The 27,847-nt window shown below is 43.0% G+C and overlaps 1 protein-coding gene and 1 long non-coding RNA gene across 5 annotated transcripts in view; one reads left to right on the top strand and one right to left on the bottom strand.

Annotated features, from left to right (window-relative positions):
* The window catches only part of HMGA2 (high mobility group AT-hook 2), a 113,975-nt gene extending 112,076 nt beyond the window's left edge, over nt 1–1,899 (top strand). The window contains exon 5 of the mRNA XM_083815332.1: nt 36–1,899. Within this exon, the coding sequence (XP_083671458.1) occupies nt 36–83 (48 nt within the window). The 3' untranslated portion in view covers nt 84–1,899. The remainder of the gene's footprint in view (nt 1–35) is intronic.
* Nucleotides 1,475–27,847, bottom strand: part of LOC310888563 — a 48,579-nt gene continuing 22,206 nt past the window's right edge. For 2 of the 4 annotated variants that reach the window (XR_014575937.1, XR_014575938.1), the window contains exon 5: nt 1,475–27,804. This is a non-coding gene — a long non-coding RNA (uncharacterized lncRNA). The remainder of the gene's footprint in view (nt 27,805–27,847) is intronic. The other 2 variants (XR_014575935.1, XR_014575936.1) reach the window with 2 other exon arrangements.

Here is a 27,847-nt window from a genome sequence, read left to right on the forward strand (position 1 = left end):
ACCATGTATTTATTTTTCCTTTTTATATGTTCTAGGAAGAGACTGAAGAAACGTCCTCACAAGAATCTGCAGAGGAAGACTAGGATACCGCACCATGCAATTTCTACCTCATCAGCAGTTGGGTCTTTTGAAGGGAGAAGACACTGCCTTGACCACTTATTTTCTATTGCCATGGTCTTTCCACTTTTGCCTGGGGGAAAAAAAATCGCATAACCTTAAAAAGGATTTGACTAATCATCTTCTTTGTAATCCCTTCACGGTCCCAGGTTTAGTGAAAAACTGCTGTAACACAATTGGGACACAGATTAACGATGCAACTTTTAATTACTGTTTTCTTTTTTCTTAACCTACTAATAGTTTGTTTGAGCTGCTAAGTAAGGGTGACTGGGTCAAGAAGAGCTCCAAATCAGGTTTAAGTCATTCACTGCACTGCATATAAACAAGAAACTTGTAACATATTAATTATAATGGGCATTGAAATAGGAAAGGCTTGGTGTGTAACACTAGGCCTTGCAACACTTCCAGCAACCCACTCCCTACTTAGTGAACTCCCTGTTTTAGAACACCAAAGATAAGGGATAGATACTACTCTTTTTTTTTTTTTTTGTAACCTTCTTGTAGACTTGTACTTGATTTTTTAATTTTTTTTTAAGACTTACTGTTATTTCAGGAAAAAAAAATTGAAAGCTGATCTCTCACTTCATTCAGTTGGTAATCAGAAGAAAGAAAGCAACACGAAAAAGGTACTTTCATTTTGCAAAAGGGAAGAAAGACAAAGATACGTTGTATAGTTACAGATACAAACATATCAGCAGAAGTAGTAATAAACAAAACCAACAGCCCTCACCTTCTGGACGATAGGAAGTCCGACAGAGTCGGCTTTCTGTAGAGCCAGGCATTTTCTATGGAAACAGAAATGACTGGCACCAAACACTTAAGCCATTAATGACTAAGTCTTTATCAAGAAAAGTGTTTTAAAATGTATAGAAAGGTACCTTGAAATTAATACTGAATTTGTCTGAACAAAATAATCCAGATGTTTTAGTAGTTTCAACTAATTCCACTCACCCTGTACCAGGTTTCAAACAAAACGAATCTCTTCTCATTACTCATCAGTCATGATGTAAGAACCAACACCATGTACCTCAGCTAAGCTTGTGTATTACTTTAAGCAATGTATTTTGACATAGGATGGTTCACTGAGCACCTCTGTGCCGGTGGCGTTTCTCCATCTTTTCATTCAAAGCAGCACTTTTAGCAACAGATGCAATATTACCCCACTATTCAATACTACCTCTGATTTTTACAATTTACTCAACAGACTGATAAATACATGCTGCTATACACATTCAATGCAGAAAATTTTTACTGGGTAGATAATCACGAGTATCTGCATTTTCCCCTTATTTCTATTTCAACACTTAATTGCAGTTAAGGAAGCAATATCTTTATTGTGTTTCGGCATGACTATGTATTTTTCTTTCTCCTTTTTTTTTTTTTTAATGTACTTACCCTTTTCTCTGCTAGACTTCTGTGTAATGTACTGTTAACTTGAATATATTTTTGTACTGAATTGCTGATAGGTTTGTAAGGATAATTTTCTTCAATGACACTACATGACATAGAAAAAAAAATTTAGCTGTAATGTTTAAATATTACTGTCCAAGTTTGTACCTCAAATGAATTGTTTAAAGAAATGGACTAATTGATTGACAAAGACCTACCTCCAGACTTTAAATGGAATGAACTTGTTACTTTCAGCATTAGTTTTGAGACGTTTGAAACAGTTAGGACTGCAACTAATCCCTAATTCAAAACTATTTTTGTAAAATAACTTGGGGAAAATGAACACGTTTTAAATTACTTTCATATTAAAAAAAAAAAATGAACAAAAAAAAACCTTCAAAGAAACTTGAAGCTTTGTAGGTGGGAAGCAACAAGCTCAGCTTTTGCATAATGCAATCACGAATATGTGTTTAAAAAAATAATTAGTAGATTGTAAGAAAATACTTGACAAGTATTTTCATGTATTTTACACAAATGTGATTTTGTAATATGTTTCAGCCAGATTTATTTTAAATGCTTCTTATGTAGAGGTTTTTTATTCTCCTCTCACTCTTTTTTTTCCCCTATTTTTTTCCTCTTTCTCTCTTCCTATTTCATTTTCTCTCCTTCTGTTTAATTTCCCTTCTTCCTCTCCTAGTCAGTACTTTGTAACATTGTATTAATAACTGGGCCAGGGGTAGGTTCTCAGGAAGGCATCTGTTGGTATGGCTTTATTAGCAAGCCAAACGCAGTTAAAGGTAACTACTTGCTGGCTTCTTCCAAGAGGCAGTGTCAAGAACTGCGGACCTCCTCAAAAGACTGCAGAGGGTTCATTGTCGGAGATCGCTGAGAAAGAGCTGATTGGAGTGTTAAAATGAGACACGTTGATATTAAGTGAATGGGAAATAATCCCAGCTATGCAGTAGCTCTAGCAGGCCAAATCCAGCGTCATTTGAAGTCAGTAGAAGGAATTCTGCTGACTTCAAAGGGCATCGAATCGAGCCTTAGCAAATCCCTTTTTATTTTTTATTTTTTGCGTTTTTTTGAAACCACAGTATTCAGCGGATGACACAGAAATAATCGCTCTGTGTGTGTCACACTTCAACCTCCGAGAGACTTACCACTCTGATGAACTGAATCTTGTATTTTCTATATATTGTAGTACAATCAAAACACATTACTACCTCTTAGGGCCTACTATACCTCATTTTTTCAGACTGAAAAATTGCATGTGGCCATTGAATCAGTGAGAACATCATAAAATTTTTTATATATATAGTTTATTTTTGTGGGAGATAAATTTTATACGACTGTTCTTTGCTGTCAATTGGTCACTGCTAACTAAGACTGGACATTTAACTCTTCTACCATTTCTGCAAGAGAGGTGTGTTTGCAGGAAAAAGAAAAAAAACGCTTCAAGATGTTTAACTACAGTTTACTTTTCCTTTTGAGTGTCTTCTAACTTTTCGCTTTGTTCTTTGTGTAGAGTTGCTGTCTACGATTGTACTTTGAATCGCTTGCTTGTTGAAAATGTTCCTTTAATGGATTATCACAGTCTGTTCAGCACAATAAACATCATAGCCTCTGTGATCCCCATGTCGTTTGATTCTTAGACTTTTGTCACAGTTCCATAAAATGAGTAATAAAGTTTGGTCACAGTGACCAAATTTGTAAAAGCTTTGCATACAAGTAGTCTTCTTTGTCCCAGGACCATAGGCACGTGTCTGAGAAGAGCATTTGCTGTCAGGGGGCCCCAGGGTGGGCACTCAGCAGGGGGACACGCTACATGTGTCCCCTCAAGGAGAAGCACTCATTCCCAGCATGGGGCTCACCGTGCATGGGGAGCAGAGGTGCCACCAGCCGGACAGAGGCACCACAGCATGGGTGAGGCTGACGTGGGTTTTGTTACCCGGCCCTGGACCTGCCTGGGGGGGTCTGCCAAGTTTAGGGGCCTTCTCCTCTGTTTAGGCCAGGTCATGGTTTGCATCCAAGACAGCTTACGGAGTTTACGTTATGCAGCCATTAGGTTAAAAATAGGGATGGAGGAGTGCAAGCTGCGGTAAATCCCTCCTTCATGGAGGCAGCAGGTGGGCACATGCTCACCCTCCTTCCTTGGGGCACTTGGGGTCTGTCTCTAGCTGCCCTGGGGCCATTATGAGGAGGTGGCATGAAGCCTGACCTCACCCTTAGGCACGTCCTTCGGCTGAGAGCTGCTACAGGTGTGCAGACAAGCCTAAATCCCTAACACTCTTCTATGGAGCGCCAGGGAAGTGCTTTGCCATCTGAGCTTGCACAAAAAGTTAGCAGTATCAGAGCAGCAGGGCTTCTCAGCGCACCTAGATGCCTGTTTTCCACATCCCAGACAGTCCAGGTGGGAAGGAGACACTTGGGTACTCAGATCAGCTGGGACAGGGATGTGGCTGGGTGTCACCTGGGACACAGCTTAGATGTTTAGCAAACTATGCTAGAACTTAGACCCCATAGTTGTCGCAGGTGGGTTGTGCTGGTTTCTTCTGGTTTCCCCACTTCATTTGCTCTTCCATGGTCCCATGGCCTCTTACAGTGGGATTTAAAGATCATGGTGCATGTCCATTCATTCATATTTGCAACCATGCCCCTGTCACCTAAGGTGGTTGTTCAGGTTTTAATTCCTCAGATATTTAGTTTAACACATTCCTTGTGCTCACTCATTTGCAAACTATCCACCTAATCTGTTTTGGCCTAGTAACCTCTGCTCTCCCAAGGGCTTTATGGCATGTTCCCTTTTGACTTGGTTACTCGTAAAATAGCCAAAATACAATCACAAAATGTGTGTTAAGTAGTAACACACATTCAGTCCTGAGTCAGAGACGTGAGTAATTGCATTCCTCGTGTTATGTATCCTCTTCTCCTTTCCTTTCTCACCCAGCTCGGTGGTAGGAAAGGATCATTCCACCTCTCAGTCTTCCTGGTGGTCTTCTTCCCTGGGCTTGCCATCGCTTAGCTCTTCCTGTTATTTTATCTGATGTGATGCTCCAGCTGTAACCCGCCCACCTGACGGATCAGCCAAGTGGCTGAACTTCTGCTACCCTGTGCTCAACTCCTCTCTACTTATTAATCATTCCTCCAGTTTTCTTCACTCCCACTTCCCTTCTTGGGGCATCTTCCAATAAACTTTTGCACGCTTTTATGCCACAGTGGGACTATTTGTATGTATAAAACCAATTGGCTTCTGCTGGATCGAGGCCTGTGTTTGTCTAACATCCAAGGCCGCTCTATCCAAAATGCCTGTGGCAAGGGTCATATTAAGTTTCTGCTTTAGCTTTCCACTCCCATCACATCACAGTCACACAGAGACAGGGAATTACTGAAAGCTGGTGCTGCCAGTGCCTTGCACAGCAATTTAATTGTCCATAGCTTTATTTTAAACCAAAACATCTGCTCCGGTCGTCATTAGAGACAGGATCCAACACAATGGCTACAACGTGTTCCTCCGATCACAAGACAGGAGTCAGATTTGTCACACATCAAACTTCACCTGGAGCCTGAATGAAGTAATGTTTCCCACCCTGACACCTTTGCATACTTGGATGCAGAATTTCTCTCTCAGAGAATTCATCCTTCTTAACCTCCCACCATCTTCCTTATCACATTATTTTTCAAACATACAAAGAGGCTTAAACACACAGCCTTTAGTACAAATGAAGGTCCAGTTGCTCTATGCTTTCCTGATTCAGAGAAAACACCAATTGAAGCTTCATTACATTTACTTGCTCAGTTGAACCAATGCTTTCCACTGTGTATTATTTCTATTATCTGAAAAATATGGGCATCCTCTCTGCCTGGATGTTTCATAGCCAGCACGGTTAACAGTGTGGGTTGGTGCTGTGCTCCTGACGAGCCACGGGCTGTGTGCCTTGCTAGGGGACACGAGTGGTGTCTCCTTACCCCTTCCCACCCCAGCTGGCTCGCAGGCACAGGCCAAGTGAAGCCACCCCATGCTTGCCCTCCACCTTGCTCCTGGGCATCTCGTGTGTGGCTCCTGCTCCGGTGGAGCTGCTGCTCCAACTGCCCGCACAGCCTTCAGTCGGTGAGATGAGCTCTGCTGTCACTCTTACCCTCCAGGCTGATTCACTTCCATGTGACAGCAAGGTTTAACTTGTTCTCTTCACACCTTTGTTTTCCCTTTGCCACCTAAACAACCTCTGGGCTACTGGGTACTTTTGTCGTTTCTTTCCTTCCCACCTGTGATTTCATGCTTTTCCCCCCACCTTTGCTAAGGGCTAGCTATTATTGCCCCAGACTTCCAGTGCACTTGTTCCAGCTTTCAAGAAAAATAAGGAATCTTCCCGCAATGAACCTCTTCTGAAGATACGTGAATGCAATTACAATTAGCCTGAAGATAACAGTCCAATGTGGTATCATTTTAAGTAGGAAGCAATCCAACTATTTGCACTCCCAATAAGGCTGCAGATGGTTGTGCCCCAAACCTGCAGCACCGGATTATCATCAGCTTTCATCTGTTAGCAAAAGGGGAAATTGAAACACTAGGAGATAAGAGATAAGTCTTCAACAATGCTTTCCTACTAAGATGGAGATAATTAAGCACAGTTAAAAACCTCAGCATTGTCATATAAAGGAGGAGCTTTACATTGTCAACAATGGCTAGGGTAGAACTGGAGCAGGAATCCAAACATAAGCTACATTAAGGCACACTATTAAAATAATCAGAGAAAGAAAATAGCAAATGAAAGCTGGGTGGATCTGAAAAACCAATGGCAAGCAGAAACATTAATTAGCCAGAGAGGAAACTTAGCAAAGGCAGAAGACCCGTCAAAAAAACAGGATTACATTACATTACATATGAATGTCAGCTACAAAATATTATGTAGGACCACCAAAGATTATGATTTTAATCATAAGGTTTTTTAATTCAGAAAATCCATTAAATATATATAGTCCCTTAAGGCATTTTATTCTTAGTTCAGGGAGTAGGCAGAAAAATAAGCACATTTTTTATTGCATTGGAACACATTTACCATAAAACCATAGTTTTAGCAATATCACATAATAAAATCTAAAATTTAAATCAACATTTGAAAACAAATCAGCTCAGCAGATGCATAGAAGGAGTTATGTTGGCCCTGCATAACTGCAGAGTACTGTCTTTAAAGCTACATCATGGTCTAAGATAGGGCTTTTATGAGGCCTGACATGCTCTGGAGGTGTTTACAATGAATTACCACTCCCAGACTGCAGCTGCGCTTGGGGCCAAGACAAATCAATCTCTATCTGAGGCACGGTTATAAGGCTGTTTTTGCCAAAGGTTCATAATGGGCTCGGATTGGGATGGTTTAGGTTTGGCGTTTATATCCTAACAAACACACAGTAACTTCAATGAAACCCAAGACATGGGGAATGTCACACACCGGCCTCTCCCCATGCAGTCCAGACTTTTGGTCTCCCACAGAAAAGCAGGACCACATACATCTGTCCATGTGTTACTGGCAACGCCGCCGAGATCCACCTCATTGTCCGGATAACTCCCCGTGTCTCAGAGGTCGACAAGTTGGTCAACAAGTCAATGTCGCCTTCCTTGTTTTTGAAGGGAGGAAGAGGTCTTGCCTTAAACAGCACCACGTGAGGCAAAGCCTGTGACAGAACTGGCATTTGAAGTGGCCATAAGGAAAACCCACCCTCACCTATGCAAACCTTCCGCAACCACGAGGCACGTGTGTCTTTAGGTATGGTCACCTATGGGAAATTACATGGTGGGACCATGACTGTGACTGCCTTCTAAACACTTTAAAAATATATATATGTTTTAGATTTTTTCAGAGGTTTCTGGTGATTCTCCATCACATGTGCCTCTGGGTTTTTTTATAACACATTTGCACTCAGCAAAGTGTTATATCGAAATTACAACAGCACAGCAGTGACACAGCACAGGGTAGGAGACCAGAATAAATGTCACAAATAAAGAAATAAAATGACAGAAATAATGACAGAAAACAGAATAAATGACAGAATAAAATGACACAAAACACCTCAGTTTGGTTACGTGTATGTGTTGTATGAATGAAGTCCCCCCCCTTTCTTAGCCAATACACACAATTAAGTGGAATAGTTCCCGATTTTGATAGGAAATAGGTTCAAGGAAGGAAAATAGGAAGTTTTCATTTCCTATGGAACACAGGAAGCATTCATAATCTTCTGTCTATCCCCTGTCCCCTAACAACTTCAAGGCTGTTTCCATTCTTTTCAGTAATTAGCCTTGACCTGGAAAAGACGACCTCTTTTATTGGCTTTTTCTCATGAAAGTTTCTTGTCCTAATATCAGCTTGTAGTGCACAGATTTACCTTTGTACTTCTCTGAACTTTACATTACAGGGAATCTCCAGGTCTTAAATACTCTCCTTGAACATGCAGACCTGACAGTAAGTGGTTGTGGCTAAGTAAAGGCTTTCCTGGTAACATCAAAAGCTGCAAAATTATGAGGCTAAATAGGCACAGATTGGGGTGCACACAGAGGCAGTGGAGAATACACTGCCAAGGATTTGGATTAAATCTTACTGAAGTTGTTTGTGGCCATGAGCATTAGCAATAATCAATCTCTTCCATGGAAGTAAAGACTGGCTACACCTGCAGCCTCCACTCAGTACACAGAAACTAGTGGAAGGTGCTTTATTGTAATTATATTAATTTATATATGGAAAAACAAACAAACAAACAAACAAAAAAGAAGCAGAGGAAGGAGCATACGATGATACAAATATCACTGGGGCTGTGGCCTAAGGAAAGCTTAGTGAGATCACTTTGGCCCAAATGCAAGCTAGAAAGCCCAAATCTGTGAGCAGAAAAGCTACATACAGGTCCTCGGTCCATTCCTGCTCTGCTCAGGAGACCAGACTCAGCATGTTCCTTACAAAGAAGCAGGCTTAGGCAAAGCAACACTTGACTCAATTTGTCTTTCTATACAAAACTACGTCCATGGCTCTGAATTGTGGCTAATTGTTTAGCTTGGAAAGGGGAAAGTGTTTGAAAACAGTCCCATGGACTTACGCAGAGTGAAGCAGACAGCATCCCAATATATCAGTATATCTGCAGGTCAGAACTGCTGCCCCTGCTCACAACCCCTATCTGAGATTAAAGACTGGTGGCACAGTGCTCTTTAAACACTTTGCCTCTCTTCTGCTCAAACACTTTGCAGAAATTCAGAGACTAATGTACAGCTCTTAATAAACTTAATATTCTGCTGTTTGGTTGAGCAAGATTGAGAGTTACTCAAAAAAATATATATATATTTAAAAATAAGAAGGAAACCATTGAGAAGTAGCTGCTCCTGACCTGCTCCATATTATCATGGCTCGTGCACTAGTACCTTTAATGCTCCAGAATGGAGGCACTTTGAAATACCCTTCCTGGCAAGATCAGGACTTTTCTGAAATGCATTTGAAAGCTTGCCAGGTGCTGTACAGACTAAGAGCCTCGTTCTAGACCATGCTTACCATCCTGCCCCTGGGGCCAGAGGGAATTAGCACTTCACAGGATCTGGTCTTGAATTTGGCCTCACTTTAGTTCCTTCACTAAGGCTGCTGGACTGTATGCAGAGCATTAAATTGGTTTACATGAGGATTCCCTTTCACCCATTGTTGTGGGTTTCAGTAAAACTATCTGATGGTGACCAAGCAGAGAAAAGGAAACCTTCATCTGAGAAGCTTAGAAAGCACTTCACATTTTTGTAAGCTCAATGCACCAGCACCAGCCCCGCAGTTTTGTTGTGGGTGATTGAGATGTACGGACGTGACTTTATACCGCCAAAAAGGTTATGCACAGAGATGCACGGCTACAGACACCTTGGCTGTGTGGTTCTCCTTGTTTCCTAATGACAAAAGTCCAAAGTCTTCTCTGCTCCAAGGGCACTGAGTCCCCCACTGACAGACCTCTGCTGTAATGTCAGCAAGGCAAGTCTTTGCAACAAACTCCTTTCCCTCACCATATGCACAAGAGCTGTTTGACAACATCAGTGAAATGAGCAGGTGCCCTTGTGGTCTGTCAAGGCACAGGGGATTGCTCTGAAGCAGCCACACTGTGATTTCAATGTGATTTCAAACACCCACAAGCACAGGAGGGCTGAGCCCAGGAAGCAGCACAGAGTAGTAAATAAAAAAGTAAACTTAAGTGTTTGGAGTCGATGAAAACTTAGTGTTTTTTCCAGATAAATGACAAAAGAGTGGCCAAATTAAACTTCTTTTTCTTTTTTTTTTTTTTCTGCATTTAGAATGGGATCTGTGTCACAAAGCTTTAGTCATTTAAAAGCTAGATGCATCATCTAAGGTCTCATCGGCCAGAGGCTAATTCACTCCTTCCTAAAATATGGGTCTAAGCTGGGTGGGATGAATCACTGATCCCTCCCCACTGACTGTTCAGGAAGCTGAGACAGTGATGTTAAACTAGCTTCAAAAAAATGCGAATTCTTGTTGTTTCCAATTACACTGCTGAGCTGAGAGCTCCTACTCGTGAGCAATTGCTCTAATCATTGCTCTCCTCTTCCAGCTGTGTCTCCAAAATAAGATAAGCCAGTTGTCTTCATCACATGCACAGGGTAGGCACGTAAAATCCAGAGGAAGCTGCATGCTCTGAGCCCCAGTTTCACAGAAATATCAGATTGCAGACTATGAAAGGGACGGACTCAGCACAGACAGAGACATCCCCCTCTGAGCCAACACAACCTGCTGCCTGGAGCAGGCAGGCATTCCTATACCTGCCCCTGGAACACTGCTCATCAAATGCTAAGGTACTTTCAAACTTAAAGCTTAGAAGTATTTGTTCACACGCATCAGTCCCTTCTTCGATGCCCCAATTACATCAGAGGCACTAAGATAATATATGCTTTGAAATCCTGCTATCCAGTACTATTACATATCTGCAAGGAAAGCTGCTACTAATGAAGGAGTTGTTCGTTTGATCCAATGGTCAGTGAGAGTATTTATATCAGAGACAGCAAGGACAGACATTTCAAATACGAGCCAGCAGTTTCTTTGAGACTTTGAAAGCTCATCAGCACTGCTCTTCCTGATTCAGAGCAGGTGATGGCATCAGGACATGGGGGACTGCAAGCCCAAACCTGACCAGATTCCCTCAGCTATAGATAATATCACAATTAAACATATTAAAACATGCCAGACACTTCCTGTGGTTCCTATTGCTTTGTTAAAGCCAATACTAGCTTCTACTAACGCTGCCACCAGGCTCAGTCCTGCTGCACCTGCTCTGCCCATGTTGGGTCCATTCTGAGTTAAAAACTACAGAATCAAGTCTTTGAATGGAGCCTGAACCTCCACACAGGCAGCCTAGTGAAAGGCCTATAAAGGGAGGCTTTTGAATTATCATTGTCCGGAACGTGATGTCATAACAATAAAACAACATCAGGAAATGATAGAAATATGCTGTACCTTTTTTACTGTAAATCCTTTGTGTCAGATTCCCAGATGGTGTGAATCTGTGTAGCTCTGGGAAATCAATGAAAGCACTCTGCCGTACGCCACTGAAGGAGTCGGCCTATCGAACGCAGGCCAAAACACTTTCGGAGGATCCTTGATGGAAGGGTGGAGAGGGGAGATGTACACGAGCCGCAGAGGTAATATCTGACAGCACTTCCCTGGAGCTGGGGCAGGTGCTCCCAAGGCCCATCTGAGTGCCTAAATTAGATCCCACCAAAATCCAGGCAGAAGGCAAAGGCGTATTCTCATTATATGAGTATAAATCAGGAATGACCCTGCAGAAACCACAGTTACACTCATTTGAGCACAATATGTATGAGAAAAGATTCAAGACTTTTGAGGGCTTTTTTTTTTTTTTTTTTTTGCATTCATGGGTTATACTAAACACGTTCATGCTGCCATAGATATCTCATGGGTTGTGGTATCTTCAAAACCCCCTGAAACATATGTTCTGCCTTCAAGCATTTTCATAGTCTGAGCCTGAACTCTGCAGAATACTCCACACTGGCTTTTACTATGTGGAGACAGTGCTTACTTCCCCATGTGGCATTAATTTCAATAGACGCTATCAATTCTGTATGAATCAAAAGCCTCATCTTCTCCCCAGCCTTGGGATGGTTGGGATTGAGAGGCTGGATGTCCCCAAAAGCAATAAACCACAGGCAACAGGGGGTTTCTCTGCACACCCCTTCGAAAACGTTTCGAAAACCGTCCTCATTCATGCTCTCCAGCCCCAAAACCGTGTCTATGGGAAAGAAGGGGATGGTACTGACCCCGTGGCTGCAGCCCATCCCCATGCTGCTGCCAGCACCGCACGCTGCCCCGGCACGGCATCGTGCTTCCACCTCTGCTGAATCATAACTTTACAGCCCTGCGAGATCACAAGAAACAAGCGCATATGGGAAAGAAAAGAAAGAAAAGAAAAATATGAACAGGAACACTAAAAGTAATATCTAACAACCAGCTATCACTTTCCAAATATTTTTCTTCTATTAATTTTAAGGGGGAAATCATTTGGTGGTAAATGGGGAATAAACTAAAACCATCTGCACCATGCTAGGCAGCTGTCAGAAAGCCAAGCAAGCTCTTTGGGTATATAGGCCTGATGTTTAAATCCACTGAAGCTATTCCAGCAGTGTCAAGCACACTGATGAGAGCACTTTCCGAGCACCGCCTGCGAGGGGCTGACTCTATTGTTATAGGGAGAATATTGCTAGGATTAGAAAGGTGCAGTAGAAAACCACTAAAGTGATGCAGGTTTGCAAGAAATGAATTGCGGAGGGAGATTAGTCATATGGCACACATCTATCCGAGAATAAAAGGAAACGAGGAGGGCAGAGAAGAGATCTCACGGGCTGATGGGAGAAGATGCCTAACACAGTGTGTAATTTAAAAACCAGAGGTCCAGACTTGAGTAGAAAGGGAGGGGAGCCGCCCATAAACCATCTGAGAAGAATGTCTTAATCCAAGAAGTAGTTAGCAGATAGCCTGATTGCTAACTTTGGTAGTTTGATCTAAGCGAGGAACACCACCACTGGTCCTGGAGGAGGGAAAGGCTTTTCAAAAAAGGAGTAAACTTAAGAGTATGTCCCATTCACTAGATTTCTGAGATAAGGTTAATGAGAAATTGGTTGATTTGTACTTCCTGAGTTTAAAAGTGCAGATCTCCATGGATCGTAACGTCCTGCCTGGCTGCTAATGTTAGTGTGTTAAATAAACACAGCTCCTCTTCTGAACGTTAGGGTAATGCAACACGAGTTTTCCAGGACAAATCTAAACTGTATTTTATTCATTTTATAGGATCAGCGATATCAGGGGAGGAAGGAAAAGGTTCGGCATTTATACTGCGAAGTACTGAAAACACTTCATCTGAAGATGTTGTAACTTTACTGGGGTGACCTGCAATTCAACTAGTGTAAATGCAGATATTATTGTCATCCGTGAATTTTATTTTATTTTTATCCTTCTGAGCAACCCTTGCAGCTAAAAATTCCAGAGAGTCAAAAAGGAAGTTTTTTTTTTTAATTCATTTTAGATCTCCAGCCACTTCATTTCTCCTTGCTTGTACAGTTTGAGGACGAGCACATGAAAATCTCGAGCAGCCCTCCCTGTACCCCGTGTTGTTGCTGACAGCCCTGTTGGCACCCTTTCTTTCGGCAGGAAACGGCCTGAGGGGGAGGTGGCAGCCCTCCCATTGAGCTTTGTGGGCCTGAGTTTTACCCCTAATTCCCTGGCCAAAGCTTGAACTAAACACAGAGACTCATAATGAACTCTGCACATTTTGGATTACGCCTGTAGCCACAGACCCATCCACCCAGCTGGGCTGCGCCAAGGTGCTCGGCCCACAGAGGGATTCCCCTGCAGGCACCCAGCAGGCCAGGCCACAGGGGAGAGATGGGGAGAAAATGGAGAGGGGAGTGAGGGAAACTGTGGAAGAAAGGAAGTGTGAGAGTGAGGGGAAGAGAAAATAAGTTAGATCTGAACATTTAGGAGTCAGAAGGGAAACATAAAGAAGGGTCTGAAGGAACGTGATGTTGAGGCCGCCCAGTCTCCTGAGGTTTAGGCACAAAGCCCTCTCCCCTGGTCATTTCCACCATTTTCCTGCTGCAGCTGAGCTGGCTGAAAATGCCTAACCCAACAGAAATCGGGGCACTGTCCCATGCTGCAGTTCAGGGGAAATGTGTGGAAATGTTCATGCGATCAGGAGCCAAGGGACCGGCGGCTGCAGGTGGGAAGGCAGCACTGAGCTCAGTGCCTGGGAGCAGTCGGGGCTGCCAGGGTCCCTCCTGCGTGGCTGAACATGACATCCCGGGCCCTGCAAGCAACCACCTTGCCATGGCCCACTACACCATCTAGAGAAGCCCTTCTTAGCCTGCACCTGCTCTAACTGTGTTTGAGTGCACTGACTCCTGGATGAATTCAGAGGGCTCGATTTTCTCCCCTGCTCCCCTTTGGAGACTCGTGGCGCTCCCCTGGGCAGCCCCTGTGAGCACACACAGCTGTGCACGCACCTGAAGTCACTGGTTGTGGCATCCTGCAAAATTCATGGCGACATCTCCAGACAGTCCCAACACTGGTGTTGTGCAAACCTGCTGAGCCTCACTGAGAGTGATACACGTTCCAGTCTTTGTGAAGTAGACTGCAGCACTCAGCAGGAGGCAAAAATGTTTCTAGTAATTTCCAGAGGAAGGCTTCTAAACTCCAGAAAAGCAGTCCTTTCCTATTTCATCCTGCAGAGCCATCATGTGGAAAAGAGAAGTCTTTATTTTAAATGTTTCTTCCTTTCTTCAGCCCCTCTTTGACGGTGTGTTTCCCAGAAGAAGTGGTTGTCCCTGGGCCAGGAGCACTCTTTTAGCACCTATGTTCCCTGGCCGACATTAGGTATTGCAACCAAATGAGGTTCTCGCATCTCTGGACAATGTGAGCAGCCAAAGCTGTGATCCAGGAAGGCCAAGAGCTGGCTTGCACAGCACACAGTGAGGTCCTCCTAGACACGCTGTGCCTCAGCTGTCAGAGACCTGGGTCAAGCTTTGATTCAGAGGTTTTGGGATAGGATAAAAGTGGAAAAAAAACTTGCCTGAGCTCTCCTTTGGCCTTGCAGGGTGGCCAGTCTCTCTCCTGCATCTGCAAACAGTATCTCTTGTGAAGCTTGAACATAAAAATGCAAGAGCAACAGCTCTTCAGATCTGCACTGTAACACGCCAGGTTTACATTTTTACTTCCACTCTATTTGCTGCTAGCAAAAGAAAGTGAAGTTATGAGAAAAGGATTAAACCTCAGGGTATAGAAAGAATAATATAGATACGGTGAACTTTTCTTCCTGGGTTTTATTAGTAAACTACAGCAAGCCCAGTTTAAGTGCTAACTGATGAGAAATAATCTTCCTGCTTTTAATTCTGTTCCTCTGAGCTGAGGACATATCAGCACTTGGGAAAACCATTAGTTCCACGCACAACTGTAATTTGTGGAGACCTGCAATAAAACCGTAATAATCTTGGATTATGGCAAATTGCTAACTCTCACCCTCATGCTCCATGGTCGGTTCCTACCCTGCAGTTACGGCAGGCAGGGACTTGTTTGTAGCCAAAGGATTCGTGCTTTTCTGAACCAGGAAAGCATTTAGAAAGACTTGCACGGACTTGCTGTGGCATTCTTGAAAACTTTTAAGACTCAAAGTACACGAAATCTCATTCATACTTTAAAGTGTGTAAAGCTTTGTAAAGTGTGATGCAATCTCTAACCAAAATCAGAACACCTTCTTCTACATTTGAAAGCATTTTTCCAAACCTTTGGGGAAGGGAACTTATTTTTCCAGTGGTGAGCAAATAAAGTACAATTCTCCTCCTAAGTGCTCCTAAAACAATTTTGTTACAGATCCATCATATTTCTTGAATAAAACTGTAAGCAAAGAAAACCTTTCTGTGGAGGTTTATGAGCATTTTTGTGAAGAACAAGTCAAACAAAAGATCAAAGCCATACATTGAGAAGAAAAAAAAATGTTAGAAAAAATAAAATAAAATTGAACAGCATGTTGTAGGTGGGAAATCTGTATGGGGCAATTTAGACAAACACTTTAATAGCTTCTTAATCAAAAATGAATTAGTCCATCCCAATAAGCACAGCCTATAAATATTAACATTTCAGCCTTATCGTAAATGCTGGTCTTGTAGTACTTCAGCAGCCACATCGCTGAGTGGTTTGAAAGGAGGTGCAGTGCTTCGGCATTAGCTACAAAACCCATCTGCTGAGTGCTGCTGGAATAAAGCAAATGCCTCCCAGTCTCACCTGCAAGTTCTCCGGAGCTGGGTGATGGGAGTTGAAATGCATCGTTAGCAGGGCCATCCGATACCTTGCGCTCAGGAGGGACCGACCAGCGGGGAGGTAAGGATCGGCTGCTGGATCGCAGCGCGAGGGCAGCGCTAGGGCTCGTGCCAGCAGAGCCGTCCCGGGGGGGTGCCAATGGAAGGGCACTGCGGGGTTGGGTCAACAGTCTCTGGTTTGTATTTCCTACGAAACGACAGTTGGGGAAACACGTATGGTATCCCACATGTGGAGGGTTAGGGTAAGCTGTCGGATGCCTTCCCCGGATGATTTAGGAGCCCGTGTTGCAAGCAAAGGCACTGATCTTTATGATCTCCAGTCACTGCCGGCAAGACCTCTCCCACACCCCATCCAAAACCCACACCCTCCCGGGATGAGTGCTAAGCTCAGCCAGACTCCTTTTTTTCAGAGCAGGAGAAACACCCTCCCTTTTCCCCTCCCCGATGGCAGAGCGGCCGCCCTAGCCCCAGGGCTGCCCAGCACCTAGCCATGCACCCCCTGAAATGGGGCACACTGGGGGGCCGGGTCCATCAGGAGGGCAGCAGTGTGGGGGTCAGCCACATTGGCATGGCTCTGGTGATGTGTACATGTCTAAATTGACGTGTCTAAATAGAGACTTGTCTAAATATGGCTCTGGCAGCAAAGCTATGGCATTCACCTGGATGGAGGAACCATAGACTCAAGTCCGTAGATTATTTCTGGCTTTCCTCCCATGGTTCAACAATTTCTTAGCTTCTCCTCTGGACACTTTATAAATCCCGGTTTCAGTTCACACACACCTTCCCAACATCTTCTGCTGGATGGGACCAGCACATGATACTGAAATGGCGGTGGTCCAACTCTCTTGTGCTGTTGGAAAGCCTCCACTAAGCTGTTCATAAAGTGATTGCTCTTCACGTACAACAACCATTCGATTGCCGAGTAGGTCCAGACTGAACGCATATTGAAGCAGCTAAACAGACACCAAATATGGCCAAGAAATGCTTGATCATAAATACGTCAGTTGTGGAATAGTCTCATAACAGTGTGGAATCCTAAAGTTTTGGGGAGAGGAAGGTTATACATGGGCTGGTTATTACGTTGTAAAGGAATTTCATTTCAACTGTTAAAAGACAAAATAAATCATGTTTCTGGTGCTGCGAAAACAAGATTTTGAAACAAAAAAGGAGATCAGCATAGTATGGGATGAGAAGGGGATGAGAACACTGAGCCACACCAGAGCTGGTTTTAAAACATTTCCAGCTGAAGCAGTCCCATGCTGTTGCCTTAACTTGGCAATATGTGCAGAGAATGGCTTCCACCGAGGACTAAAGGCTGGTTACAGTCTGGCACCAAGCATGCTTGAAAGATCTGGGTAAACACGGTTAGTAACAGTTGATTCGGCAAGGCAGAGGGATACACTGAAACGTGCCCCATAAGTCCCACACAGCCCCCTATATTGTGCCAGGCTTTTGTGTCAGATGCTCACTGGCACAAGCCATCGGCCTGAAGACCAGCACGTTGCTGCTTCACCCCAGGCCACTGGGTCTTTGCGGTGCTTGCTGCCGAGCCAGTGGGACTGCCCAGCGCAGCCAATGCCTTTATTGGGGACCACTATTTTTTAATATATTGTAACACTTGTAAAGCACTTTGCAACAATAAATCTTTTCATTATTTATGACATTTCCCCTTCCCTCTCTCTCAGTGCGATAATATACTTTTAAAATAAACATTATCATTTTATACCTTCATTAAAACGCCATATATGCTCTTCGACATCCCCAAGGCATTCGCTGGAATCATAACTGTAAACAGCATGTGACGTAAGAATCCCACCCCATAAAGCTTGTTCATAGACACTTCGCAGCATATGCCGTTTATTAGGGCTTCCATTAAAGGTATTACGTTGCCATACTTTGCAACCATAAAACACTAAATAATTTCAAAGGATTATTTGATAGGAGACTTCTGTTTTAAATGGAGCTTGGGTATATGTGGGAAATCACTGGCAAAAATATACCTAATTGACCCATTGCTGTGTATGTCTTTTTCATTATCATTTCAGCTCCACAAGTCATAGCTTTTTCCCTAGTTTCACTACCTGGGTCAGCTTGACTGAATTTTTGATTGAAAAATTGTTCTACCTGCTGCTGCATATGCGCTGAATGGGATGCATGAGAAGAGCAGAGATGAACAGCCTGTCTGCAGTGCAGTGGTTGGCAGAGTAGGAGGAATGACAGAGGAGAAACACCTGTAATTAACCACCAGCACTGCTGCCAATGTTGCCCCCGTGTCAAAGTGTGGATTGTAGATCCCAGTTGCCCCAGAGAATTCAGTGGGGTCCCCTGGGACTAAAGTGGAGGAGAGATCCTGGCTCTACATCCACAGTAAACATCTAGAAAGCAACAAGTACGACAAAAGACTAGTGATGGGTTTGCTTGAAAAAATCTTAATTCAATTTTTTTTTTTCAGTTAGAAAAGATAGCGTATTTTCATAAACACTACTGTGAAAAGAATTCCACCATTTTATCACTTGAAACAACAAACCCCTCAAACTCCAATTTTATTTCTTAATGAGTTGAATCTTGATGAAAGAGGCAAATCTTTCCATAACTAATCATTTTTAGAGATGGTCTGTTTAATACTATTTTGTTATTCAGACAGTTTTAGTCAGTTTTCCTCTTCATTATATCATTGTCAGAGATAAGCAGAAAGACAGGTAGACTCGCAAGTAAGTGCTAAATTATGCCCCCGGTTAGAATTAGAGCGCAAGATTGACTTTGATGCATTTGCTATTCTTGGGCTAAAGTAATTCTGAATATTATAAAACAGCAGTTTTATCTCAGCTTTCTGCTTTGTACCAAACAAAGCCCCAATATTACGGGATCGCAACTGAATAACTGAATACACATGGATAATTCCCCTGAATTCAATGGAATATGTATGTCTGGAGAGTAACTTGTGTATACAAGTGCTTGCAAATGGAGGTTTATGCTTTACAGTTCACTTGGCTAACAGACCCATCTTTCAACAAGATTTAATACCTCGTGCAGTTAATATTGTGACATTAAATCACATAATTTTATTCCCTTCCCTACTTCGGGGTGAAAGTATACATAACAGAAATGGAACAGAAATGCGGTGCATCACTGTCATTATTTTGCTGTATTGCAGAATTGCTCATCGTAAGCCAAGAGTTTCCTCATTTGCCATTGTTACAAAGTGTAACAGATGAATTTTGTGGCACTAAATCATGAGGGAAAATAAACAGCATTGAATTAGAAACCCAGGGCTTATTGCTGGCACCGAAACCAGCATTTCAGCAGACAATTAGCACATCTGATGTGTGCAGATCCAGATACATTCTCATCAGAAGCCAGTTCCAAAACAGCATGCTGCTCCAACAAAGGAAAGTTAGATACAGAGGAGACCCAGTTCTGGTCCCACTGTAACCGCTGGCAAACTCCCACAGTTTTCAGTAATCAACTAGATTGGGTCCAAAATGCAGACGTTAGATATACCATGAAAGAATGACTGTCTGGAATTTATTATGCAGTAGATATGCCACCAAACTGGAAATTTCACATCGGAAAAAAAATTGCATTGTGCTTTTAGCTTGGATAGGTTGGAAATGATGTAATAGAAGCATTATGATTTATAACAAATTTATGAGCTATGCAGGCAAGACGTTCTCCAGGGATATATGTGGTAAATGGAGAATACCAGTGGCAAATAGAATTTACATCAAAGCAATCCTGCAGACCTCAAACACTTATTACTCTATTCATGACCTTTGTTAGTACACAGAAGTAGAATGCAGCTTAACATAATGTTAACATTTACCTAAAATGAAACATTTCTGTTTAAATGGTTACTGAAAATGAGATGAAAACTTTACGTAAGCTACACAACATATATTTTTGACATTATGCACCATTAGTTGAAAGTGAGTTGCCTTTAAAGACCAATGTAAGTTTATTGAATCAATGCATGTACACGCAACGGGCTGTTTTTCTAATAAAAAACCTGTGGCACACCTCAGTGGGCATGATGTCCATCCAGCTGAGCCCTAGGTGCAATTGCAGACTCAGACAGGGTTTTGGCCTCATTTTTGTGGATGCTAACCCAGATAATAGAGCAGCATGTAATTCACAGCAAATGACAAACTCCTTCTGCAGAAATGCAGGTTTTTGTAATGCTGGCCACGACACAAAGTTACTTCTTGCCCCTGAAAGGGTGTGCGATGGACAGCAGCAGTCTCAGGGCAGTTCCCAGGGAGTTTTTCCAGCTATTTTGCAGTTATGTGTTACCAGACCTGGCCTATGAACAAATAAATTATGGCGATACTGGGTAGAACTCTTTGTGCCATATAGTAGAATCACAGAATCATTAAGGTTGGAAAAGACCTCCAAGATCATCTGGTCCAACCATCCCCCTACCACCAATGTCACCCACTAAGCCATGTCCCTAAGCACCATGTCCAACCTTCCCTTGAATATCCCCAGGGACAGTGATGCAGTGATGGTCACACAAGGCACCAAGGTTTTTATCCAGACACATGGCAAGAGATGTGCATGAGGGGATAAGGAGAGCAAGAGATAAAAGCCTTTCACTGACCCCCAGTGTCCAGGAGACCATGGGAGCTGCCAGGCTGGAGGGATCCCAGGTGTCCTACACAGACGGATACCTTGACTTGGTGTTGAGCCATCCAGGATTCTTTTTTTGCTATGGATGACAGATGTTGTCCATCTTGCTTGTACAAGCTGGGCTTCCCCCATAAAATTCTCTAGAAATTCTGCTTCCTCTTCCCCTCTCCTGTTAAGTTTTCTAAATTAAGAGGTATTTCTTCTACCAGCAGTTGACTTGCAAAATGGTATTGGTGGATACCTTTTTCTAGGTGTGACCAGCAGAGCACATCTGAGAGTTAGCTTCCTGTGAGAATACTGCGAACTTCTAGATGTTGAATTATGTCAAAAAGAAAGTCAATAGAAATAAAACAAATGGACGGTGCTGCCAGCAGGTCAAAGGGGGTGATATTTCCTCTCTATTCAGCACCAATGAGGCAGCACCTGGAGTATCGTGTCCAGTTCTGGACATCACAAGAAAGGCATGGACATACTGGACAGAGTCCAAGGATGGGCCATGAAGATGAGAAAGGGAGTGGAGCACCTCCCACACAAAGAAAGGCTGTTCAGCCTGGAGAAAAGAAGGCTCAGGAGGGATCTTGTCAATGTCTATAAATACCAGAAGAGAGGGTGCAAAAATGGAGCCAGGCTCTTTTCAGCGGTGCCAATTGTCAGGACAAGAGGCAAAGGGCACAAAGTGGAGCAGAGGAGGTTTCTGTGCTGTATAGGTAGCTGAGCCCTCCACAGGCTGCCCAGAGAGGTTGTGGGTTCTCCTCTTTGAGGATCTTCAAAAGGTCTGGGTGGCACTGCATGAGTAGTGGGACGACAAGATAACCTCCAGAGATCCCTTCCAACCCCAACCACTCTGTAATTCTGTGACAACCCTGATGCCACACTTCTTCCAGTGACCCCACCAGAATCTTATGAGTTCCAGCCTCTTCTAAAGCCCTTGAGGACTCATTGAGCTTTTAAAACACTGATTCTTTTACATATCTACATCTATCTTAAAGTCTGTTTATCTTTGTGTTTATGCATCTTATCTCTGTGAGCATAAATAAATCACTTTTGGCTCCTACATGGGGAAGAGTGAAGAGGGGTAATGACAGGCAGTCCCAGACCTCTTAACTTTTGATAGAGGTGAATATATTTTAAAGTTAGGTATCCTGTGTCCATCAACATCAGCAGAACTCAACTGTTTCTCAGCAGCTGGGACATAGCGAAGGATGTCTGCCTGGATTACTGAAGCTGTTTTGCATGGAACAAAATTAAAAGACGTGCTAAGCCTTTCACATGGAAGTGGCAATGCATGGTCAGAGAATTAAATTTTCTGACCAAAAAAAATAATAATAATAATTCAAAAGAGATGTGTTTATTATTCTGAAGCTTCCTGGTGTTTCCCTGAAAACCAGAAAAATGGAACATTGAAAACTACATCCTCCCCTACACCTCTAAGTTGCATTTTCTCCCAAAACTTGAAATGCACTCTGCAAGAAAGTTACACACATTTTTCAACAGGACCTTTTTGATCAGCTTTCACAGAAAACCTATGATGTTTCATTTTGACCACACATGGCAAATGAAACGAACTCTAAGAAGTTTTATTCATCCTCAAATCCTGTAGACCTGCTTCAGACTGTGAATTCCCCCTTCTTAATGGAGTGGAGTAGCAGAAAGAGCCATACAGTCAGTCAGTGTCTCCAGGAGCTGGGCGCACCACCCTGGGGCACAGGAATTGCAAGAAACTGGTTTGGAGCATCCAACCCAGATCGCTCAGTCCAAAGGACAACCGTCTGAGTGGTTTATTCCACCACGATTGCTCCTGCCATTCTTTTAATATTCAGTCACCCAGCAGGAGACTGAATAGTTTTTAAGCCTTCATGAAAACAATGGTATATTTATCTCAGATTTAATCAACAAAGGAAAAGAAGGATGCTACAAGGGTAAGCTATTCAAACGTAAGTGTAATGTTGGATGTCAAACAATAGCATATTGTAAGTAATACCAAAAAAGGTTTACTCCTATAGCAACATTTAGGGAAAACATATGATAACAATAAAAATGATTTCCACAACCTTTTCACCACTTGTTCCATGTGGGAATGATAACTGATACTCCTGCTCTACATTTTTAAAGAAATATTCCTCACAAATAATACATTACAAGCTTTGTGTACTGAGCCTCTATTGCGCGTGTGTTCTCAGTTATTACTTTTCTGGAACATGAATTGTATTATGAACACCCGTGTGTAAACTCCACTTGGGCTCATTTAAAGCCATTTCAAGGGGCTGTTTCTAGCCCTGAATTCTACCAGAATTAAGGGAATGGTTTGGTTTTGAGTCATCTTCCCCTAGTTGCCATTTAAGCATAAATATTCCAATTTGTTCTTTTTTAAATCAACACCGGATGAGACCATTAAATAATATACATTCGTTAAACAGATCGTGGTTATGATCTGCATCAAGGCACTGCCAAGAACATATATATATGTATTATTGCTCAGTTCTGTGCTCTGGCTTGCATTTTTAAGCCTGCGTCAATTCATAGCCATAGTCTTGCAGCCAGAAGAAAGTGGATGAGCACTGGATTTTTATTAAGAGGATTCCTCCAGCGGCAAGACACATGCCTTGATCAGTAGGCTCAACAAACAGAAATGTTACATACAGTGTCTTGCATTTCCACGCTTTTCATCAGAGGACCACAAAACCTTTTGCAAACTCTGATTACGTCAGTCGTGCTCCAACCCTCAGAAGAGGTAAAAGCATACAATGGCTTTGGTGCAGATGGCTAAACCGACGCAAAGAGAGCTTCAGGGCGTGATTATATGAGCTGCGATCACACCTTTGATGGCAGTATGGACGTAAAGACTTGCTCCAGATCACACAGTCAAACTGTGGCAAAGCCTGACACGAAATCAACAGCAACTCCTTTGTTCTAGTCTGGCCTCCTTGGGCTGGGTTTCATTACGCTGCTTTCCTCATATCCCTTTCTCTTAAATACTGGACTAGATCAGACAATGAGATTTTTATGAAATGTAAAGTCTTCTTCTCAACTCCCTAAATCATTTTTAAAAGAGGCAGGGTTCAGTGATCATATCTTGTGTTACTAGCCTGCCCTCACATTTCAATTATCAAGGCTGTTGTTTCCTTCTGCTTGTCCCTGTATTTCATGTTGCTGAAAACAGCTTTTAAAAATGAGATTTTGCCTACACAAAAGCAGTAATTTCAGCAGAGCGGAGAAGCACAAACACAGAAAGAAGTGGTATTTTACTCCTCCACTTTTCTCTTCATGTCTCTCACAGCTATACCCAGGTTTATCTGAGGATAGAAAGTGTGAAGAAGCTCAGAGTTTGTTGCTGCAACATTGCTTTTTACGTTCACTTTTTTATTTAAGATTTTGAGCTTCAAATCAAAACCACACATTTTCAAGTGGCCAGATCTAAGTGCCCCTTAGCCCTTCCCAGTCTAAGGTAGTCTGGCAAAAGAATCTCCTTCACCCTAGACTATTTTTACTGGTTTATTTTGAAATTTAAAGTTGATAAAGCATCAATTTTTCTTCTACTGTAAATCAATATACTCCAGTCTTTGGAATTAACTCTAAATTGTTGGTCTGGACATGAACTTCACAGTGAGTCCCTCTTCTATCCTGGCTGACATTTTCCCATTAATTTCTTTTTCCCTTTCATCCATTCATTGGCTGATGAGCCTATAAATACACTTCATCTGCTTTTACTTTGCTTTTTAAGCATAAACCAATACTGAACACGTTGACTTGATTATGTCCAGAGGCAAAAGCCTTGCATGTTTCTTAAGTCACAGCAACAGCTTGAAACTTGACTTTCTGTTCCTTCTGTCCGTGAGGATAATCAGTGGGTCACCTCCTCATACACCCAGAGTAAATAGCGTCAAGCAGAAGAAATACCATCTCTGAAAAGTGACAAACACCACCACTAACAGCCAAACTGAGCAGGAAAGCAGCAAATAGTGACCAGGTGCTCTCCTGCTCCCTGCCCTGGTGCAGAAGTTTTCTTCCCGGCCCCCGCAGCAGACCTCTGCCCTCCCTAATTCCTAACGTTATATAGCAGCCATTTCTTTCTGGGAGGTGCTGTCAATTTTACCCACAGCCGGTCCGTGCACTGACATCCCTAACTAAATCAACGCTTCCTTCCTCTAACCTTAGTTTCCAGGCATACCTCTTCAATAGAGCCACTTGCCTCAATTCATGTGGAGGGTTAAAACCTCTGTAAGGATCCCAAGGAATTTTTTCCACGTATAAGTGTTCTCTGGTGGCACAGGCTCAGTGATTTTTAAAAGGTGCAGTTGTTGGTGTCTTTAAGCTTTTGTGCATCTGCCTGACAAGACCACCATGGGCTCAGCTTGAATAGCGGCCATGGCCGTGTCCTGCCTGTGGCCGTCTTGCCTGGAGCTGGTCTTGCAGTCACTCCCCGGGGTAGATAACACCCTGTGTGGGCAGCCCATGGCCAAGGAGCTCATCGGGGTGGCAAAGCAGAAGGGCATGGGGTCCTCTCCCTTGCAGGAGGTGGCTCCTGCATGCAGACACGAATCCATGCTACGTAAGACCCATAGCTCGAAATTGCTGAAATTGAGATGTTTGAAAGAGCCAAATTAAGAAAATGTTAGATATGCCCATCTGTCATAGCTGCTCTCCGCAGGAGGGCAGTGACAAAGAGCAGAGGCCAGGCTGAAGGGATAACCCTTGCCTGGCACAAAGTCACACCAGAATGGCACGCCATGACAAGCTGGTTGAATATGGCAGGCATCGGAAACAAAAGGCATATCCTGCGTTGTGTTATCACAAGGTCTTCTTTTTCTTGTCTCGCTCCTGAAACGTTTTCAAAGGAAGAATCATTAGGAAGTAGCTGCCCTGAAACAAGAAATGTAAAAGCTGTAGTACATTATTCATAAGAATTCCAGATAAGAATCTGATCGTAAAAAGTGGTTCACTTCTGACATCGATTAAAATTACATTTTGCATTACATCTTGCATTACATTTACATACATTAAAATTACATTTTGCATTATCTTTGCTTTCCCAGATGGTTTAGCAGATTTAAAACCTTCAAAGAAGTTAAGTTTCTTGCTAGCAAACATATTGCAACAAGCTTGATCTAATGATAGCTGTTATTCTTAACGTAAGTATCACAGCAAAAATAACATTCTTCCTATATTAGCAATTACAGGAAGAGAAATTGATCCAAATCCCAGAGAAATCACACCTACTTTATCACTGGTTATGAGGGCCTTGGGATTAGGCCCTCAAGCCATATAAAGTCCCAGCCCTGTGCAACGTACACATCAGAAAAGAAAGATGAATGATTATAACCCATCACCAAGTGAGGTTTCCCATAAAAAGTAGCAATCAGCCTACATGACAGCAGCAATGCCACGTGCTGCTGGAATAACAGGATGCAAAACATCCTCTGGAAAGTGTGCAAGTGCTCCTTCTCTGTTGTGAGCTTGGCAGTGTGTGTTTAAGCTGCTGCTGAGAGCTTTCCTGTAACTTTCATCAAAGGGGATATTGGGTCCTAGTTCAAGGAAATAATCTAAATCATGTCCCCTTTCAGACTACAAAACTGTAGTTGGTTTGGCTTTGTTTAAATTATATCACATGGTTTGTCATATTCTGATCATGCATGGCATAAAAATAATCTATTGATAATAAGCAAACAAATCCAAAGCAAGCGAGAAATGAGAAACTGGGCCGAACTCCTAGAAATGTTAAATAAATCCCTTGTTCTTCTTACCAAGTTTTCACATATTTCAACAGAAAAGGCATATGGAGTTGAGTCTCTCTAACAGAGAGCTTGGACTCTCTTCCCCCGGCCTCTGTACTGGAAGTTTTTTCTTCCAGTTGCTTGTCAGTATCTGTAGCACAGTGGCTTCCTTAGAAGAAACTTTCCAAGGGAAAAAGTACTAGGCTTGTACTATTTATCTACATTTTATTGTGTGTGAAGATAACTTTGAAACTTCCATAGCTTTTGTTGTTCCCTTCCATTCATGTGATCAATATAAATCTTAGTTAACTCAATTACAGCAGACCGAAGGGAAAACTGATGTCTTTTGCAGATAACAACAGGCCAGAATCTCTGTGGTCCCAAAATTCTATTCCCAGATTTCCCCCACTGGCACCCTTTTCCAGACATGTTCTTGCTGTCATGGCCAAACGTGGCTGAATCCCCCCTTCCCTGGCTTGCATCCTGCCCTGGTGAGAGGTCCCAACAGGGAGCTTCAGCTGTTCATGGGACATTGCCTTCACCTGCTAATCATTTGTTACTTTCTTCCTCTTCTTCTTCCTCCTTCCTCTTCCCCTTTACACCTGCCAGCCTTTTCCTGCCCTGTTCCCCAAGGTGCTCCTTCCTTTCCATTCAGCTACTTCTTTCCTAAGCAGGCGTCCCCCACCATCACAACAGCAGCACAGGGACAGCCGCCACGCCCTGCATGCCACAGAGCATCTTTCTGGGAGAGCTCAGCTCATGTGAGAGCATAAGCATCTCTCCACTCACCCCTATGCTTACTACTCAGGCAGGCAATTTGGCTTTAATGCATCTGTATAGCATTTGCATGCCAGTACTGTGGTATAAGCAACGACACTGTTCTTCAGCCATACAGAAATAGCACAAAAATCCCATGCGGAGAGCAAGAGCCAGTTAGTTCTCCCACAGACCAGACTCCCACTGGCCTCGGAGGGTGGGTGGAAACCAAGTCTGTGGAAAGATTAAAAACACAAAGTGCACAGTATCGATACGTTCTCGCAATAGACACGGGGCAGCAGTATGTCACCCAGCCCGTTATTTACAACTGCCTACGTGGCTGATTCGCGTCTCCCAAAAACTTATTGCCACGGCCTTGTTTTGAAAGGAATGCAGTGTCCCACTCCCCCGGCAGCTCCTGCCGGACCTCTCCTTGTCTCATTTATTAATTCATTCCCTGCCAAGAACAGCATGGTGATGTAATAACTAAATGTGCTTTGAAATCAACATGATATAAAGGACTTCTGCAAGGCTTCAGGCCGGCAAAGCACTTAAACACACGCGTGACTTTAAGCATGCAAGCGGTAGTCCCGTTGGTTTCAACAAAGCTACACATGTGCTTAAGTGCTTTGCTGGATCGGGGCCCATGCTTGACAGACAACTCAGGTTATGCCTTAAACAAAGAACCCCTTTGACACAGAATTTTGGAAGAAAAACACAAAGTTTCACATAATCCTTCGAACCGAGGGCAGAGCCAACGCTGAGCCCACTGAAGCTGATAGCAAACCTCCCATTGATTTTGATGAGGTTGGGCTTCTCCTCCTGTATCTGGAACCGGGCACATGTTGCAGCTGCTCTGTCATTCTGACCACAGGAAAAAAAAATACATTATTATTTTTTCTCCAAG

The sequence above is a fragment of the Anser anser genome, assembly GCF_964211835.1.
Source record: "Anser anser genome assembly, chromosome: 1".
In the NCBI taxonomy this organism is placed as follows: Eukaryota; Metazoa; Chordata; class Aves; order Anseriformes; family Anatidae; genus Anser; species Anser anser.